Source organism: Lacerta agilis, chromosome 10, assembly GCF_009819535.1.
Source record: "Lacerta agilis isolate rLacAgi1 chromosome 10, rLacAgi1.pri, whole genome shotgun sequence".
NCBI classification, from domain to species: Eukaryota; Metazoa; Chordata; class Lepidosauria; order Squamata; family Lacertidae; genus Lacerta; species Lacerta agilis.
The window spans coordinates 3076196-3094492 of record NC_046321.1 but is presented as its reverse complement, the minus strand read 5'-3'; the positions used below and the strand labels follow the sequence as shown (position 1 = coordinate 3094492).

The window sequence follows — 18297 nt, the reverse complement described above, 5'->3', positions numbered from 1 at the left end:
TGGAAAACATATGAACAAGTAATACAAGGAATATTGTGGATATATTGGAGAAATTGGGGAAAAAGATAAATACTGAAGCTGCATTGATGTTTATAGATGCGGAGAAGGCCGTTGACAATATTTCTTGGAGTTTTACGAAGAAAAACTTAGAAAAGATGGAGGTCGGTCAAAGTTTTTCAAATGGCATAAATGCCATTTATAAAGAAGAAAAAGCAAAAATTATAATAAACAATGTGATATCAGAAGAAATTAGAATACAGAAAGGAACGAGACAAGGATGCCCTATCTCCCCTCTACTCTTTATAACTGTCCTGGAGGTCCTATTGAATATGATTAGGAAAGATCAGAATATTAAAGGGATTAGGGTGGGGGAGAAAGAATACAAATTGAGAGCCTTTGCGGATGATTTAGTGCTATCTTTACAAGATCCAGAGTCCAGTGTGGTTAAAGTATTGGAGACAATTGAATCATTTGGACAGGTTGCAGGATTTAAGTTGAATAAAGCAAAAACTAAAATTTTAACTAAGAACTTAACAATTATGCAGGTACGGAAGCTACAAACTTTAACAGGACTTAGTTTTGTCAATAAGGTTAAATATCTGGGGGTGAATTTGACTCCTAAGAATCTAAACCTGTTTAAAGACAATTATGAAAAACTGTGGAGTGAGATTAAAAGAGACTTGGATATATGGACTAGATTGAAATTGTCTTTGATGGGCAGAATTGCGGTTATTAAGATGAATGTTTTGCCAAAAATGTTGTTTTTATTTCAAGTTCTTCCAATCACTGATAAGATAGATTGTTTCAAAAGGTGGCCAAAGGATTTGTCAAAATTTATCTGGCAGGGGAAGAAACCAAGGATAAAATACAAGATACTGACAGATTCTAAGGAAAGAAGTGGATTCTCACTGCCAGATTTTAGGATTTATTTCAAAGCTGCGGCCTTTTGCTGGTTAAAGGATTGGTTTAAGTTAGAAAATTCTGATATTTTAGATTTGGAAGGACATGACAATGTATTTGGTTGGCATGCATATCTTTGGTATGATAAGGTTAAGGCCCACAAAGCCTTTAAATCTCACATTATTAGGAATGCATTGTATCAGGTTTGGATCCAGAACAAAGATTTGCTAGAAAGAAAGACTCCCAGATGGTTATCACCTTTAGAGGCAAAGGCCTATAAAAGACCTAATATGCCTGCTAATTGGCCGAAATATGCTGATATATTAGAACAAGAAGGTCAGAATTATAAATTGAAGAGTTATGAGCAATTGAAAGGGAAAGTATCTGACTGGTTGCCGTATTATCAGATAAATGAAGTTTATAAGTTGGTTAAGAAATATGGCTTTCAGTCAGAGAAATCCAAGTTGGAAACGGAATTGATAGAACCAAACACTAAAAATCTTTCCAGAATGTACAATTTGTTGCTAGAGTGGCATACGAAAGATGAAATGGTTAAATCGGTAATGAGTGATTGGGCAAAGGATGTTGGACATAACATAATGTTGGAAGATTGGGAGAAATTGTGGAAAGAGGGTATTAGGTTTACTGCATGTAATACGTTAAGGGAAAATATTATGAAATTGATTTACAGATGGTATTTAACTCCAGTTAAGTTAGCTAAAATGTATCATGGTTTATGTAATAAATGTTGGAAATGCAAACAAGTAGAAGGTACCTTTTTCATATGTGGTGGACGTGCCCAAAGGTAAAGGACTTCTGGGAGAAGATATATAATGAACTTAAAAAGGTGTTGAAAAACACATTTAGTAAAAAACCAGAGGCCTTTCTGCTAGGCATGACCAACTATGAAATCCCCAATAAGGACAGAACATTTTTTTATGTATGCCACAACAGCTGCTAGGATTTTAATAGCTAAAAACTGGAAAACTGAACAACTACCAACAGTTGAAGATTGGCAGATGAAGTTGATTGAGTACATGGAACTCGCAGAACTGACCGGGGAACTCCGAGACCAGAGGGAGGAAATGGTGCAAGAGGATTGGAAGAAATTTAAAGACTATTTGAAACAGCACGTAAAGATTGTTATCTAAGAATGGAATCAGAGGACTTATAAGGTTACAGTTATGAAATTAGTTAGTTTAAGATAGGAGAGAAGAATTAGGTAATAGAATTTCTTTTTAAGGAGAAATAAGAGAATGACGATTATATAATGTTTTGAAATTACTAAAGAGGATATGCAATGAACGCAGAAAGAGAGGATGCGAGGAGGTCCCCTAACAATGTTAAGTAAGAGTATGAGTATAATTAAATAAGTGTTTTTGTTTTTGTTGAGATTTTTGTTTTTGTATATTTTGTATTTGTATTTTTGTATTTTTGGTCATTTTTGTAGTGTTTTGTTTGTGTTGTATTATCAAAAATTTAATAAATTCTTATTAAAAATATATAAAACCATATATCCTCCGCTGACCTTTGTTCTGAGGAAGCAGAACCCCAAATGAGTGCTGGAACCCCAGGGTTTCCTCACCAATCAGAAATTGGGGTAGCGTGGAACAGTTTTGCCCGAGCCCTGAATACTAATTGGTGTGGATAGAGCCAGTCGAGGGGGTTGGGCTAGATGACCCCCGGGGTTCCCTCCCGACTCTGCCCTTCTACATTTCTGTGAAATTCTCAGCGGTGTCTGACGTGTCCCTTTCCCTTTCCCTCTCCGGGACCGCCAGCGGTTGCTGACCAGTGCAGCGGGGGGAGCAACATCTTCACCGAGATCCCGGAAAACAGTCCCTACGGCACCTTGGTCTGCCAGTTAATGGTGTCCGGCGATCCCGAGGGCGACGCCGTCCAGCTGACCTTGGGCGGGATCGATGCCGATTGGTTCTACTTGGACGGGAAGGCTGTGCGGCTGAACGTCTCCGAGGAAAAGGTGTTGGACCGAGAGGTGAGTGTTGCTACCGTCCAGTGGCGGATTTACATATAAGCTAAACAAGCTCTAGCTTAGGGCCCCAAGATTGGCCCCCACCCCCCAAAAAAATCAAAGGGAAAAAAAACACCTGGATGTACATTTCCAAAATATAAGATAAAAAACAAATAGAATAAAACCTACCTACAGCAACAGTGTTTTGTGTTGTGTAGGCTCCTATGGTGTAAGTCATGGGCCCCGCCTGCTAGCCTTCAGGTGTCTTCTAAAAGTCAGATAGTTGTTTATCTCCTTGACATCTGGTGGGAGGGCGTTCCACAGGGCGGGTGCCACCACCGAGAAGGCCCTCTGCCTGGTTCCCTGTAACCTCACTTCTCGCCAGAAGGCCCTCAGCGCTGGACCTCAGTGTCTGGGCTGAATGATCGGGATGGAGACGCTCCTTCAGGTATACTGGGCCAAAGCCATTTAGGGCTTTAAAGGTCAGCACCAACACTTTGAATTGTGCTCAGAAACGTACTGGGAGCCAATGTAGGTCTTTCAGGACCGGTGTTATGTGGTCTCGGCGGCCGCTCCCAGTGACCAGTCTAGTTGCTGTGTTCTGGATTAGTTGTAGTTTCCGGGTCACCTTCAAAGGTAGCCCCACGTAGAGCACATTGCAGTAGTCCAAGCAGGAGATAACCAGATCATGCACCACTCTAGCGAAAGAGTCCGTGGCAGGGAGGGTCTCATCCAGCGTACCAGATGGAGCTGGTAGTCAGCTGCCCTGGACACAGAATTGACTTGTGTCTCCATGGACAGCTGAGTCCAAAATGACTCCCAGGCTGCGCACCTGGTACTTCAGGGGCACAGTTACCCCATTCAGGACCAGGGAGTCCCCCACACCTGCCTGCCCCCTGTCCCCCAAGAGCAGTACTTCTGTCTTGTCAGGATTCAAACTCAATCTGTTAGCCGCCATCCATCCTCCCATGTTTCTAGCAGAATACAGTGAAAAGCGTCCTGCCTGATATCAATAGGCAGGGAGTTCCCAAGGGTGGCTGCCGCCACACTAAACGACCAAGTTCTTATGAATCATAGAATCATAGAGTTGAAAGGGACCCCAAGGGTTTTATGGGTGGGGCCGGATGACCCTCAGGGTCCATTCCCAACTCTACAGTTTTATGATTCTATGATTCATCCTATATTTGTGCCTCGGATTTCCCCCCTGCCTAAGAGCAGTACCATCTATTTGTCCCTACTGAGATCCATTTAGTTACATCTGTCCCTGTTCTCCAATCTTTAAGGCCATCCCAAATCCCGGCTCTGTCTTCTGCGGCATGAGCTACCCCTCCCAGTTTGCTACCACCTGCAAATATGATGAGGATCTTCTCAGTTCCTTTTATCCAAGGCATTTATAAAATTGTTGTACGGCACTGGGCCCAAGGACGCGGTCGCGCTGTGGGTTAAACCACAGAGCCTAGGGCTTGCCGATTGTAACAGAAAATCCCAGGTGTGGAACTGCCCAGCCACCTGGCCCTTAGGGATAAGCCCACTGGTTTCTGCGGAGTTAAATAAAAGACGTCCAGCCACTGGAGCAAGGACAATACAGGGTTTATTGCGCAATAGGTTACAGTCAAAACTGCACCACAAGAGCAGCTTTACAAGAACTTTTAAAAACTCCTATCATATCCCAGAATACAGTTTGGAAACATCATTACTACATCACTAAAGGGAAGGGTTATACATGATTGACATATAGGAAAAACACCTGGGAAGGGAGGGCGGAAATTAGCATATGGGGGAAACAGAGCAATATCAGGGAGATAGCCTTGAGCAAATGTGAATGGGTGTTAAATATTGGCAAGGATACCTTGAGCACTTATCTGGGAGAGAACAATGGGATTCCAGTTGAGGGATATTAGCCCAGTGGCTTCCTGAAGCACCCAGAGATTACCTGCTGAGGCATTTCCCTGTCTCTCGCCTACTGGATCATGGCAGAGAGATGGTTCCCTTAAGGGCAGCACTTCATACCCCAATGAGTTTATTCGGGAGGAGACTTTGCTTAGGTGACCCCCCTCCCCATAATTTCTGTAACACGATCAGAAGGTCGGCGGTTCGAATCCCCGCAATGACGGGGTGAGCTCCCGTTGCTCGGTCCCAGCTCCTGCCCACCTAGCAGTTCGAAAGCACGTCAAAGTGCAAGTAGATAAATAGGTACCGCTCTGGCGGGAAGGTAAACGGTGTTTCCGTGCGCTGCTCTGGTTTGCCAGAAGCGGCTTAGTCATGCTGGTCACATGACCCGGAAGCTGTACGCCGGCTCCCTCGGCCAGTATAGCAAGATGAGAGCTGCAACTCCGGAGTCATCCGTGACTGGACCTAATGGTCAGGGGTCCCTTTACTTTTACCTAAAAAGTTCCCATTCCTTCTTAAAGTCCCGGCTGTCCTTCTCACATAATTTATATGTTAACTTTGCCATTTCCGCATAACTCATCAGTTTTTCTCGCCATTGTTCTTCCGTGGGTATTTCCTCATTCTTCCATGGTTGTGCCAACAAGATTTTCACCGCCATTGTAGCGTATGTGAATAAATTCTTTGCATTCCTTGGCAGGTCCTGTCCTAGAATCCCTAACAGAAATGCTTCTGGTTTCTTAACAAATGTCATTTTGAACATTTTTTTTCAGTTCATTATATATCATCTCCCAATTCATTTTTAAAACTTCTCTACATTCCCACCACATAGGATAATGCGTACCTTCTTTTTCTTTACATTTCCAGCATGTATTTGACCCGGTTTGGTACATTTTTGCCATTTAGTGGTGTAATATACCATCTATCTGCATTTGCAAAGTTGAGGAGAGAGAGGCATGAATCATGCTGGGGTGATGCTCTCTTTTTTCTCTCTCTTCCAGGCATTGGAAACCCCTGTTCTGATCGTCGCCTTCACATGCATGGAAGACGGCTTCTCACCGGTACAAAATACTGCATTTTATTATCTCTGCCCAAATGTGCTTTAGACATCCCTACGACCTGGGCAGGACCTCCAAACTCCCCCTTTCAAGACCAAGTTCCTTTGGCATCTGCCGCCCGGTGTCCTGCTCAGCACGGCTGCGGCTGCTGCTTACAAAGTGCTTTACGGCCCCGGTTTTGCTAACCACGTGCACACCGGCCCTGCGAGGCAAGCCCCAAATGTTTCCAAGGGGAATTCAAGCAAGGACAGACTTGCCCTTTGTCGTCCTGGAGGGCCGCGTTCCCTTCCGAGCCACCTCCTGAGGGCCGCGTGCCACCGTGGGCGGGGCAAAAGGCAAAAGTGGGTGGGGCCACTGTTATGTATTGAAGTTAATAGCTACGAATGCAAATATTACCTTCATAGGGCTAGGCCGGTTTCTACACAAACTCACACCTGGGTGAAGGTTGAGTCCTGTCCCCGACACAAACCTCCCTCTCACAGTATTGCTGTCATCATCATTATTACTGTTATTATTAATAATAATAATAATAATAATAATATTTCCTGCTGTGAGAGTCTAGGGTTCCAGAAAACAATGCGATTAAAAGCTGAGAGTGATGGAGCTACGTTTAAAGCAGTACCACACCACCTGAAATGGTCGAGAACCCTGGGAACTGTAGTTTGTTAAGGATGCTAAGAGTTGTTTGTTAGGAGAATCGTTCCACTCACAAAACTACAGTTCCCAGCATTCCATGGGAAGAAGGATTGGGTGTTAAACCTCTCTGAGGCCTGTAGCTCTGAGAGGGTCAAAGGGGTCATCCTATGTATACTCAGCAAACTACAGTTCCCAAGATTCTTTTGGGGGGAGCCGTGACTGCGGAAAGCAGAGTCGTAGAGTTTCAAATGCATGGTGCGGATGCCGACGGTCGTCTCCTGTAGCTCTGGCGCCCTTTGACGCTTCTCCCATGGGAGCCTTGCTGTGAAATGTAGCACAAAATCGTAAATCAAGATCCGGGATCATCGGGGGACCCGCTGCTGCTTTGCTGTCAGTGATCCCCGTCTGCGAACTCCAGGGCGCAGGCCTCTCTCCAAACCCATTTCTCCCACAAAGGGAACTATAGTTTTCCGGGGCAGGCGGCGCTCGAGGGAAACCCCTCACAACACCCTCTTCTTCCCTGGCAGGCGGAGTACAGGATCATAGTCCAGGTGATGAACGAGAACGACAACAAGCCGCGGTTCCAGGAGGACACCATTTTGACGCAGAACATCAGTGAGGTGAGTGCTGCCATACCAGTTAGGGTATCCAGGTGCTTCAGATCTCTCTCCCCAATCTGCCCCATAGATAGCAAAGCAGAAGAGTTATTGAGCCCCAGTGGGCTCCTGTTAGGGTCAGGTAAAAAATGTGTTCACGTATTTTGTATGCAAATGTACAAAATGCTTGAACTGAAAACACAGCTAATCCTCTAAATCAGGGGCCAGCAAACTTTTTTAGCAAGGGGCCGGTTCACCATCCCTCAGACCTTGTGGGGGGCTGGAATATATTGTGATATTATTACAAGCCGAGCTGCAAAAGCCTCAGCAGCGAGGCTCACGTGACTATGTGTCTGTTTCCATTCTGTGGGAAAGCCACTAGTCCTTCTCACACACGTGATGTTTTTGTAGTCTTACTTTCAGTTCTGGCTTGAGAGATGCTGGACGCTTTTATGCACAGCTCTGACTTACTGAGCTTGCAAGCAGAGACATACTCTGCATTATATCTGCAATAAAGTAGTTTTTAGCCTTAATGGCTTGTGTGTGTTGTTCTTCACTCTGGGGAACAATTGCATATTATCAATGTGCCCCTGGACTCGAGTAGCCAGGAGGGCACGCAGGCATCGTCCCTATCTAGGGGTCAGTCTCACAACTTGCCCCCGCGGGACGGTTTCATAACATTGGTAGCTGAGTTATGGTTCCAGAGACGCCGGTCCTCTGATTGATCGTTTCTCCTGATGCTTTAGAGCCACTGTTTACTATTGGAAAGGTTTCTCCTAAAAGTCCTGTTCAGGAGAAACTCAGCAAAGAGGATCTACATCTTATGCGTAGATTTGAGAGAGTAACAAAGGGTCAGGCACCCAAAAGGTACTCTAAAGAGTTTGCAATCTCAGCCGTTGCAAATGTAACCCCGGGTCGTTCTCCAGAATAGGGGACTCGAGAGGAGAAATACCAAGCTTTTTGCAAGGAGTTCAGGAAGAGAAATAACCGTGCTTTACACACACACACACACACACACACACACAAGCCCCCCTCACCCAATGGTGTGCTGGGCAAAGGTGCCCGGTGGTGGGACAGAGCTTCGTGCTTGTGACACCATCCATCAATGTTCAACAGCCGCCGCCCCTCGCATGTTGGGTGCAACTTGGCACGCCTGCCTGAGGTCACCCAGTAAATCTTTGATAGCGGCGTGAGGATTTGTTTAAAAAAATAATTATTATTAAACAGATTTTTAAACAACATATAAACATAACAACAACAACCTAAAAACAATAAAAACTACAATAAAGAAAAAAAATACAAAAATCTTTCTATCTTTAACAAATTCTATTTTCCTCACATCTTAATCGGACTTCCTCCTATCTCCTCCTTCAGCGTCCCTTGTAAATAGCTTTATGTAACTTCCAATTTAACCTAATACTATCCATTTTCTGACAACAACTTATCATTTAGCATCTCTTATCTCTTAACCTATATTATATCAATATCACAATAACTACCTCCATCTCTTATCCTAATCCTATCACATAATCATTTAACTATCTATCTTCCTTTCTACAACCTATCCTATCTTCAAAAAAGATATCTAATTTTAAATCTTACAATGCTCTTTTAAATACATTTTAAAAGATTTGAACCCGGGTCTCCTTGGTCCTCAAGGCACGACTTAACTGCTAAACCGCGGTGGAAAAGGCTAGTCCTGAGGAACTTGATATCCTGCCGAAATAGAGTGTTTCCCGTTCCCTCTCATGGCGGGCAGGTGAGCTGTGCCTGGGAATGTTTCATGGCCATATATCCCAGGACGGATGAGAGAGTCGGTAAGGAAGACCCCTCCCACTAGGCCTGACTTCCCGCCTAACCCTGCTCTCCCACCCTCTCTTCCCCAGCTGGCTGCCCCTCACTCCGTGATCTTCAGCACCCAGGCAGAGGACGCCGATGGCGACACCCTCATGTACGTGATTGACGGCACGTCGGTGAGTCTTCTTCCCACGCCCACCGGGAGGAGGAAGATAAACTTTTAGTTGGAGCTGGGGATTACTTTAATTTTAGTACAAATGTTCTGGAAGTTTGGCAATAGGGGCAGTACAGGATTCTTTTTGGTGTACCGACCTCCCCAATGCACCAAGGACCAGATGCGCAGCCTGGGGGTCATTTTGGTCTCACAGCTGTCCATGGAGGCGCAGGTCCATTCTGCGTCCAGGGCAGCTGTTTACCAGCTCCATCTGGTATGCAGGATGAGACCCTCCCTGCCCACAGACTGTCTCGCCAGAGTGGTGCATGCTCTGGTTATCTCCTGCTTGGACTACTGCAATGCGCTCTTTGTGGGGCTACCTTTGAAGGTGACCCGGAAACTACAACTAATCCAGAATGCGGCAGCTAGACTGGTGACTGGGAGTGGCCGCCGAGACGATATAACACCGGTCCTGAGAGACCTACATTGGCTCCCAGTATGTTTCCGAGCACAATTCAAAGTGTTGGTGCTGACCTTTCAAGCCCTAAACGGCCTCGGCCCAGGATACCTGAAGGAGCGTCTCCACCCCCATCGTTCAGCACAGACACTGAGGTCCAGCTCCGAGGTCCTTCTGGCGGTTCCCTCCCTGCGAGAAGTGAGGTTACAGGGAACCAGGCAGAGGGCCTTCTCGGTGGTGGCGCCCGCCCTGTGGAACGCCCTCCCGTCAGATGTCAAGGCAATAAGCAACTACGGTATATGACATTTAGAAGACATCTGAGGGCAGCCCTGTTTAGGGAAGTTTTTAACCTTTGGTGTTTTATTGTGTTTTTAATATTTAGTTGGGAGCTGCCCAGAATGGCTGGGGAAACCCAGCCAGATGGGCGGAGTATTATTATTATTATTATTATTATTATTATTATTATTATTACTATTACTATTACTATTAGCAGAACTAGAATTCTAGCAGCTTCGAAACTTGTGCCGGGGTTACGTTCCGGGGCTTTGCATGCAAATGCAAAATTGCACTCGGAACACACAAACGCCCCTGTGTGGCTATCCCTGTCTTACTGGGCCGTGGGAATCACAGTACTGTAGACTTGGAAGGGACCCTGGCGGTCATCTAATCCAACCCCGAGGGAAGGCCTTGCAAACCCGGGTATGGAGAGAGCTTTTTAAACCATACCACCTTGCGTGAGATCTCACTGGGCCATTGCGAGAACTCGGGTGCCCCTTTTGACTGCTCCCCTCTCCGTTTATGGATCCACTTCCCCGGCAACAACGCAGAGCCGCAACGGTGCCAGCAAATAAGTTGCGGGTCTCCTGCCGTCGGCTCTGGCGCCACCTTCTGTTCAGCTCCCGACCTTCCGTCCTACCAGCTCCAAATGGCTCGCCGGCAGCAGAAAGCAAGCAAAGGGGTTCGCACCATTTTGTGTTGGAGCCTTGGCTGTGTTGGCCGGTGCCCAGCCCTCGCTCGGCCAGAACCGTGCGGCCGCAGTGCGTCTGCCCGTCCCTCGCCGGCCCCCTTTGCTCCATGGCAACGCCAGTGTGGGCGTGGGATTAGCCGGTGGGGAACCAGGACACCTAGACCTGGCCGTGGGCGTAGATTACGGCCAATTCCTGTGCGGGTGGAGGAAACGGATTTGCGGGGCAAGGGGTGAGCGGGGTGGGTGTGCGGGAGAAGGGCGTTTGGGAGAGGGGACCCGGAGGGTTGCTGGGCTTGTCACCCTCTGTGGGCATTTGCCGTGCCAGCTGCATGGCTACCACCCCTGTTTGAACTTCCAGGCCGATGCGAAATATTTCCGGATCGACCTGCCCAACAGCGGGAGGATCGTCCTGGGCAAAGCGCTGGATTTTGAGACCAAGAGGCACCTGGAGTTTGTGATCCATGCTGTGGTGAGGAGGGGAGCGTGAGATGGGGGGGGGACATGGGGGGGCACCCACAAGGGCCGAATCCTCTCTTCGCTGGTGCCCCTCGCTGCTGCCACACATCAGGGTGCCAGCCCGTACCTGTCTTCTCAGCAACTCGTAAGAACATAAGTAAAACCTGCTGGATGAGGCCAATGGCTACCAGTTCTCACAGAGGCCAACCAGATGCCTTTGGGGAGCAGAATTCGAACACATTATCCTTATTCTTATTAATACCCCACCCTAAGGCCCCAGGCCGGCTCACAAGATTTTGAACGTTAAAATATTAAGACCAATTTAAAATAACTTGCGGTTACAGAAATAAGATGGGTTCTAAAAACAGGCCCTGGGGAGAAAGGACCCAGAAGAAGAAGAAGAAGAAGAAGAAGAACAAGAAGAAGAAGAAGAGGAGGAGGAGGAGGAGGAGGAGGAGTTTGGATTTGATATCCCGCTTTATCACTACCCGAAGGAGTCTCAAAGCGGCTCACATTCTCCTTTCCCTTCCTCCCCCACAACAAACACTCTGTGAGGTGAGTGGGGCTGAGAGACTTCAGAGAAGTGTGACTAGCCCAAGGTCACCCAGCAGCTGCATGTGGAGGAGCGGAGACGCGAACCCGGTTCCCCAGATTACGAGTCTACCGCTCTTAACCACCACACCACACTGGCTCCCAAGGGTCAAAGGCCAGGGACAAGTGTCTTCAGCGTCCTCCAGAAGGTGTGCAATGAAGGTGCCAGACATGCCCCCATGGGGAGAGAGTCTCATGGCTTAGGGGCCACCACAGAAAAGGCCCTGCCTCCCAGGCTACTATCCTGAGCCTCTGAGAGTGGAGGAACTCTCAAGAGGCCCCCCTCTGGGGCCTGAGTCAAACATTAACATGAGCACCTTGTGAGAACATAAGAACGTTTTTCTCCAGCTCTGGGATGGAGGACCCGAACCCATGGCTTCCAGTTACAAAAAGTCGAATCAGGCTAAAGATCAGGAAGAACTTTCTGACGGTAAGAGCTGTTTGACAGTGGAACGGACTCCCTTGGGAGGTTGTGGACTCTCCTTCCTTGGAGGTTTTTAAGCAGAGGTTGGGTGGCCGTCTGTTATGGATGCTTCAGCTGAGATTCCTGCATTGCAGGGGGTTGGACTAGATGGCCCTTGGGGGTCCCTTCCAACTCTACAATTCTATGATTCCAAGACAAGCCTGCTGGATCAGGCCAACAGCCCGTCCAGACAGAAGCAAAAGCAGGAAGGTCGACCCATGTAAATAAGATGCCTATGGGAAACTCGCAAACAGGATCCGACCACAAGAGCCCTCTCCCCTCGCGTGGTTTCCAGCAATTGGTATTCAGAATCATTGCAGCCTCCAACTGCAGAGGGATTGTGGAATCGTGGAATTATAGAGTTGGAAGGGACCCCGAGGGTCATCTAGCCCAACCCCTTTGCAATGCAGGAACGAGAGCACAGCCATTGTGAGCCCTCACCCTGTCCTCTTTTAATGCCGTTCATGTTGGCGGCCACCCCTGCCTCCTGTGGCAGTGAGTTCCACAGTCTGCGCTTCACGACAAAGGAGACTCCCTTCGGTCCGCCGGCGGGGCAAACACGGAGTGGCCAGGGCAGCCTTCGCCGAGACGGCGCCCTCGAGATGCACGTGCCGTGCTGATCGGAGACGTCGGCCGAAACATCTGGCGGGCACCAGGTTGGGGAAGACTGCCGTGGAGAAAGTCACAGGGTTCTCCCGCCCAACTGCCCTGCGGTGCGGGAATCGCTACCGAAACCTGAGCGGCGGGGGAGAGAGAGAGAGGCCTTTCGGAGAGACCACGAGACTCTTCCCTGTGGGCAGCTATTTTCAGGCACCCCCCCCCCCCCGCTGGCCGGCTCATTAACAGCCGCCTGCGCCTCCCTAAGCTGGCTAATTGGGGGTGACGTAATCCTGTCAGCTCCCCCCTTCACGGCTAACGGCTTAAATCTCTCTCCCCCCCTTCTTTTAATTTCCCTAAGAGGGCTAATGTGAAGCGGCACCTCGCTGCATCCAGAGCTGGCCCCCATCCCCTCGTGGCCCCAGGAATGCCAACAGGCGTCCGTCCCCCCACCATCTGTGTGGCTCTTCCCCTCTTTGCCCAAACGGCGTGTGCCCCCCCCAGTTTTGCCCCAGCCCTTCTGCATCGCCCACACCTGTCCTGCGAGGCAGATTCGGGCTGCTCTCCAGGTGGCACGGTGCCCAGTGCCACCTTCCTTTGCACGAGGCCCGTCCTGCTCTGGCTCCCGCCTCTTCATCCTTGCCCCCCCCCCGCTTGTTTGCTTCTGAACCAGACGCCCTTCAGGTATGCCCTGGGGCAGCCACCCACGGCACGTGCCCGCAGGTGCGTTATGGCCTTTGCGGCTCAAGACCGTGTGACGTGTTCGGAGAGCATTGGCCGCGATTCCTTTGCAAGAGGACGCTTCGCTGTTCAATGAGCGTTCGCTCTGATTTTGTAGAATCGTCGAATTGTAGAGCTGGAGGGGACCCCAAGAGTCATCTAGTCCACCCCCCTACAATGCAGGAATCTCAGCTAAAGCATCCAGGACAGATGGCCACCCAACATCTGCTTAAAAACCTCCGAGGAAGGAGTTCCCCTGTCGAACAGCTCTTACTGTCAGAAAGTTTTACTGTCAGAAAGTTTTGGTGGCCCTAACTCTGAGAAATGCATGATTAGTGAAAATTACATTGTGCGTTACGATGGGGAAAACTTCTTTGCAAAAGAAACTCCTCTTAATTGCAGCGTTAACGTGTGGAACTCCCTCCCACAAGAGGCAGGGATGGCCGCCAACCTAGATTACTTTAAGAGAGGATTAGACAAGTTCATGGGGAAGGAGAGGGCCATCCATGACGTTGTTGTTGTTGTTGTTGTTGTTGTTGTTGTTGTTGTTGTTGTTGTTGAGTCATTCAGTCGTGTCCGACTCTTCATAACCCCATGTACCAGAGCACGCCAGGCACTCCTGTCTTCCACTGTCTCCCGCAGTTTTGTCAGATTCATGTTGGTAGCCTCGAGAACACTGTCCACCCATCTCATCCTCTGTCGTCCCCTTCTCCTTGTGCCCTCAATCTTTCCCAACATCAGGGTCTTTTCCAGGGAGTCTTCTCTTCTCATGAGGTGGCCAAAGTACTGGAGCCTCAACTTCAGGATCTGTCCTTCTAGTGAGCACTCAGGGCTGATTTCTTTGAGAATGGATAGGTTTGATCTTCTTGCAGTCCGTGGGACTCTCAAGAGTCTCCTCCAGCACCATAATTCAAAAGCATCCATTCTTCGGCGATCAGTCTTCTTTATGGTCCAGCTCTCACTTCCGTACATCACTACTGGGAAAACCATAGCTTTAACTATACGGACCTTTGTCGGCAAGGTGATGTCTTTGCTTTTTAAGATGCTGTCTAGGTTTGTCATTGCTTTTCTCCCAAGAAGCAGGCGTCTTCTAATTTCGTGACTGCTGTCACCATCTGCAGTGATGATGGAACCCAAGAAAGTGAAATCTTTCACTGCCTCCATTTCTTCCCCTTCTATTTGCCAGGAGGTGATGGGACCAGTGGCCATGATCTTAGCTCCTTCATGGATCACTGCCTTGTCGTAGCGAAGGGGCTTGAATAACTCAGGGAAGCTATGAGCTATGCCGTGCAGGGCCACCCAAGACGGACAGGTCATGGTGGAGAGTTTTGACTAAACGTGATCCACCTGGAGCAGGAACTGGCAAACCACTCCAGTATCCCTGCCAAGAAAACTCCATGGACAAAGACAAGAGGCATCCATGACTACTAACCACAATAGCTCTGCTCTTCCTCCACCAGATCCTGGAAGCCACAGGAGGGGAAGAGGGGTCTTGTGTTCGGATCCTGCTGGAGGGTTTTCTGTTGAGGGATCTGGTTGGCCTCTGCGAGAACAGGATGCTGGACTTGGATGGGCCACTGGCCTGATTCAGAAGCACTCTCCTCATGTTCTTACACTGGGGCGTTTAACCTGAGCTTTCTCTGCCCCAGGAAATGAACACGAAGGAGAGGTACAACTCCTCAGCCAGGATCCAGGTCAACGTGATGGACGGGGACGACCAGTACCCCCAGTTCCTGCCGTGCAACTTCCTGTCGCACGACGGGGTCGGCGTTTGCGTCAGCCCCATCTACACCACCAACATCACGGAAGGGGAAGTCAAGGTGAGGAGAGGCGCCTGGTGTTAAAAATGCGGCGTGCAGGGCAGAGACTCGCACTCGCTCCCCTGCCGCCATGCACATTCCTCTGCCCGCTTTCCCTGAAGGTTGTTTATCTCTTGCAGACAGAACCCCTCCAGTTCCTGCCGGGTCCCATCCACGCCGAGGACGGAGACCGCGACCTGAAGGCGGCCATCACCTATTCCATTCTCTCAGGTACTGGGGGGTCCCTGGAGACGGGGCGGTCAGGGGACAGAAGAAGATCCCGGCTGGCTCCTGGATAAGTTCTAAGAGGACCGATCGAGCCCAGCATCCTTTCTTTCTTCCCATGGCCCAGCAGGTTCTAGAATCAGGGCATCGTAGAGTTGCAAGGGACCCCAAGAGCCATCTAGTCCAACCCCGTGCCATGCAGGAATCTCAGCCAAAGCAGCCAGGACAGGGGCCTTTTCTGGGAGGCTTCCGAGTGGGACGTGAGCTTCCCCCAAGGGAGCATTGGGCGATGGAGGGGGCGGTTGTCTGAATGGGCACATTCAGGTGATATGGTGAGTTTTGTCAACGTGCAACTCCCGTGCTTAGAGGTCTGAACTGGTTGCCTTTTTAAAAAAAAGTTGTCACATTTGTTTGTTTATACCAGGGGCCAGCAAACTTACTGCACCTCGGACCGGTGTCTCCATCGCCGATCGCGCGTTTGGCTGCAGGGCGGGGGAGCGCACCCCCATATGCGTGTGCGCACAGTATTTCCAGCGCACTTCCGGGTCGGAGGCTGTTTCCCCCTCCCTCGTGCCGACAAAGAGCTGGCGTGCCTGGGGGACCCAGCCAGATGGGCGGGGTACAAATAATTTATTATTATTATTATTATTATTATTATTATTATTATTATTATTATTATATCAGAGACCGGATCCTAGCCTGCACCCTGCTTGGTCAAGTGGGGATGCAGGCTGAGACTTGGGCAGGGTCAGGGGGCGAATCCGAGGGCTGACCATGGTCTTAGCCTGGGGTCTCATCCTTCCTCGTCTGCCTGCTTTTTGTATCCACGCTACATCGTGCTGGCAAGAGAGGAACAGTTACAGGTGGGTAGCCGTGTTGGTCTGCCATATTCAAAACAAAATACAAAATTCTTTCCAGGAGCACCTTAGAGACCAACTGAGTTTGTTCTTGGTATGAGCTTTCGTGTGCATGCACACTTCTTCAGATACACTGAAACAGAAGTCACCAGACCCTTAAATATACTGAGGGAGTGGGGAGGGGTATTATCAGAAGGGTGGTGGGAATGGGTGATCAGCTGATAGGTGTGGTAAACCTGTTGACGACTCTTAACGGCTGCAATTAGTCTTGCAGGGAAAGGCAAGGGGTGAGATGGCTAAAGATAGCTTTGTCATGTATAATGAGATAAGAATCCAATGTCTTTGTTCAGACCAGGTCTCTCCATGGTTTTAAGTTTGGTGATTAGTTGCAATTCAGCCACTTCTCTTTCCAGTCTATTTCTGAAATTTCAGAAAGAAAGGAACAGTTTCTGAATTTGCCAGGATTCATCGTTGCAAGGGAGCTTGGGAAACTGAGTTCCCTTGCCTGGTGAGTAGTTCCTTTGCGAGGACTGAGGATCCTGGGAAACTGAGTTTTTCAGCCATTTGGGGGGGGGGAGTTTTTCTGTTTTTTGAAGCTGTTTTTGTTTTTTGAAGCTGTTTTTGAACCTGAACGACCATGGCTCCCCCCCCCCCCCGTTTTGATCCTGGGTACGCCCCTGCTTCTCCCTCCAGCAAATCGAGGAAGGAAGGGCAGGTTCCTGCTTAGATTACTTGGATGGGGGGGGGGGTCACATGTTCTCGCACCTGCCAAAGCTTATTTCTAGGATATCTGGCAGTGAGGTAAAACTCCTCTGAAGTGCATATATTAGTGAAAATAACACACCAAGGTGCATAAGACTGGGGTTTTATTTAATTTTATTTTATTGCAAAATTTCATACTGGTGTTTATCAGGAGCTGATAAATAGGAGATGAATTTTCGTTATTTTTATTTTAAAAAAATTAAATTGTTTTTTATTGAAAAAAATTCAATTATAAAGCAATAAAGTGATACAAAAAGGGAAAAAAACCACACAACTGTGTAATGGGGGGGGGACATTACAAGAATTCATACAAAAATAGCCTAACCAATACGTTCTTTTAGAAATTTGATATTCTTATCCTAATACTGATGTAAATATTAATAGCCTACTACGTTTTGCATAAATTTGTTCCAATTATTGTCATATTTATCCAAGCAGAGTCTACATCCGAAAGCAGTCCGTTTGTAGTCTTATCCTATTATCAGCCTACTGATTGAAGGAGATCATGTTTTCACTCTTCCAGTTCATCAATATCAGCTACCATTAGAGCGCCTAAAATCCATTTTTGTTGTCCCATGGTTAACTTCCATATAGTAGGCATATGGCTGGGTATTAATGCTATTATCTTCCTTTTGCAAAATTGCATACATGTGTGTGTGTGTGTGTGTGTGTGTGTGTGCACTATTTTCCGGCGTATAAGACGACCCCCAACTTTTCCAGTTTAAATATAGAGTTTGGGATATACTCGACTGCAGATTCTCCACCCGGCATATAAGACGACCCCCAACTTTTGAGAAGATTTTCCTGGATTAAAAAGTAGCCTTATACGCCAGAATATACTATACCCGCTCCGGCTGCAAAACTGTGTCACCTGCAGAGCGACGACTGAGCAATCCAATTGCCTGGCCCAATAGCTGTTCAGGGAGCAAATTGGATGGAAGGTGCTGGAAGCAGGTGCTGGAGGTTGGAGGTGGCCGGGGGGGGGGAGGAATTTGAATCCTTCCTCCCTGATGCAATGGGGAGGGTTATTAAACAGTTTAAGCTGGGCTGGGATTATGTGGCAGGTGGACCTAGTGGGTGGGGGTGTGGAGAGAACTCTTGGGGGGCAGTATTCAGAGATGCACAAATTTCAAAAGAGACCTGTATTTGTGCTCGCGTCAGCAGTTTCTGAATAATAAATAATAATAATAATAATAATAATAATAATAATAATAATAATAATAATTTATTATTCATACCCCACCCATCTGGCTGGGTTTCCCCAGCCACTCTGGACGGCAAGCTAGGTTGTTTCTCTCCTTTTTTTGGTCAAATCTTTTTTTTTAATTAAGTTTTACATTGCAAATTAAAATCCAGATGTTAAACATCAGCATCATCATTTAGGATTACTTGAATCCTTTGACTCC

At 48.0% G+C, this 18297-nt stretch overlaps 1 protein-coding gene across 1 annotated transcript in view; it reads left to right on the top strand.

Moving 5' to 3' along the window:
• The first annotated feature begins 2739 nt into the window (after window positions 1-2739).
• The window catches only part of LOC117054537 (cadherin-related family member 5-like), a 33197-nt gene continuing 17639 nt past the window's right edge, over window positions 2740-18297 (top strand). Inside the window, exons 1-7 of the mRNA XM_033163485.1 lie at window positions 2740-2893; window positions 5758-5817; window positions 6978-7070; window positions 8933-9019; window positions 10780-10890; window positions 14898-15068; window positions 15188-15278. Of these exons, the coding sequence (XP_033019376.1) occupies window positions 2765-2893; window positions 5758-5817; window positions 6978-7070; window positions 8933-9019; window positions 10780-10890; window positions 14898-15068; window positions 15188-15278 (742 nt within the window). The 5' untranslated portion in view covers window positions 2740-2764. The remainder of the gene's footprint in view (window positions 2894-5757; window positions 5818-6977; window positions 7071-8932; window positions 9020-10779; window positions 10891-14897; window positions 15069-15187; window positions 15279-18297) is intronic.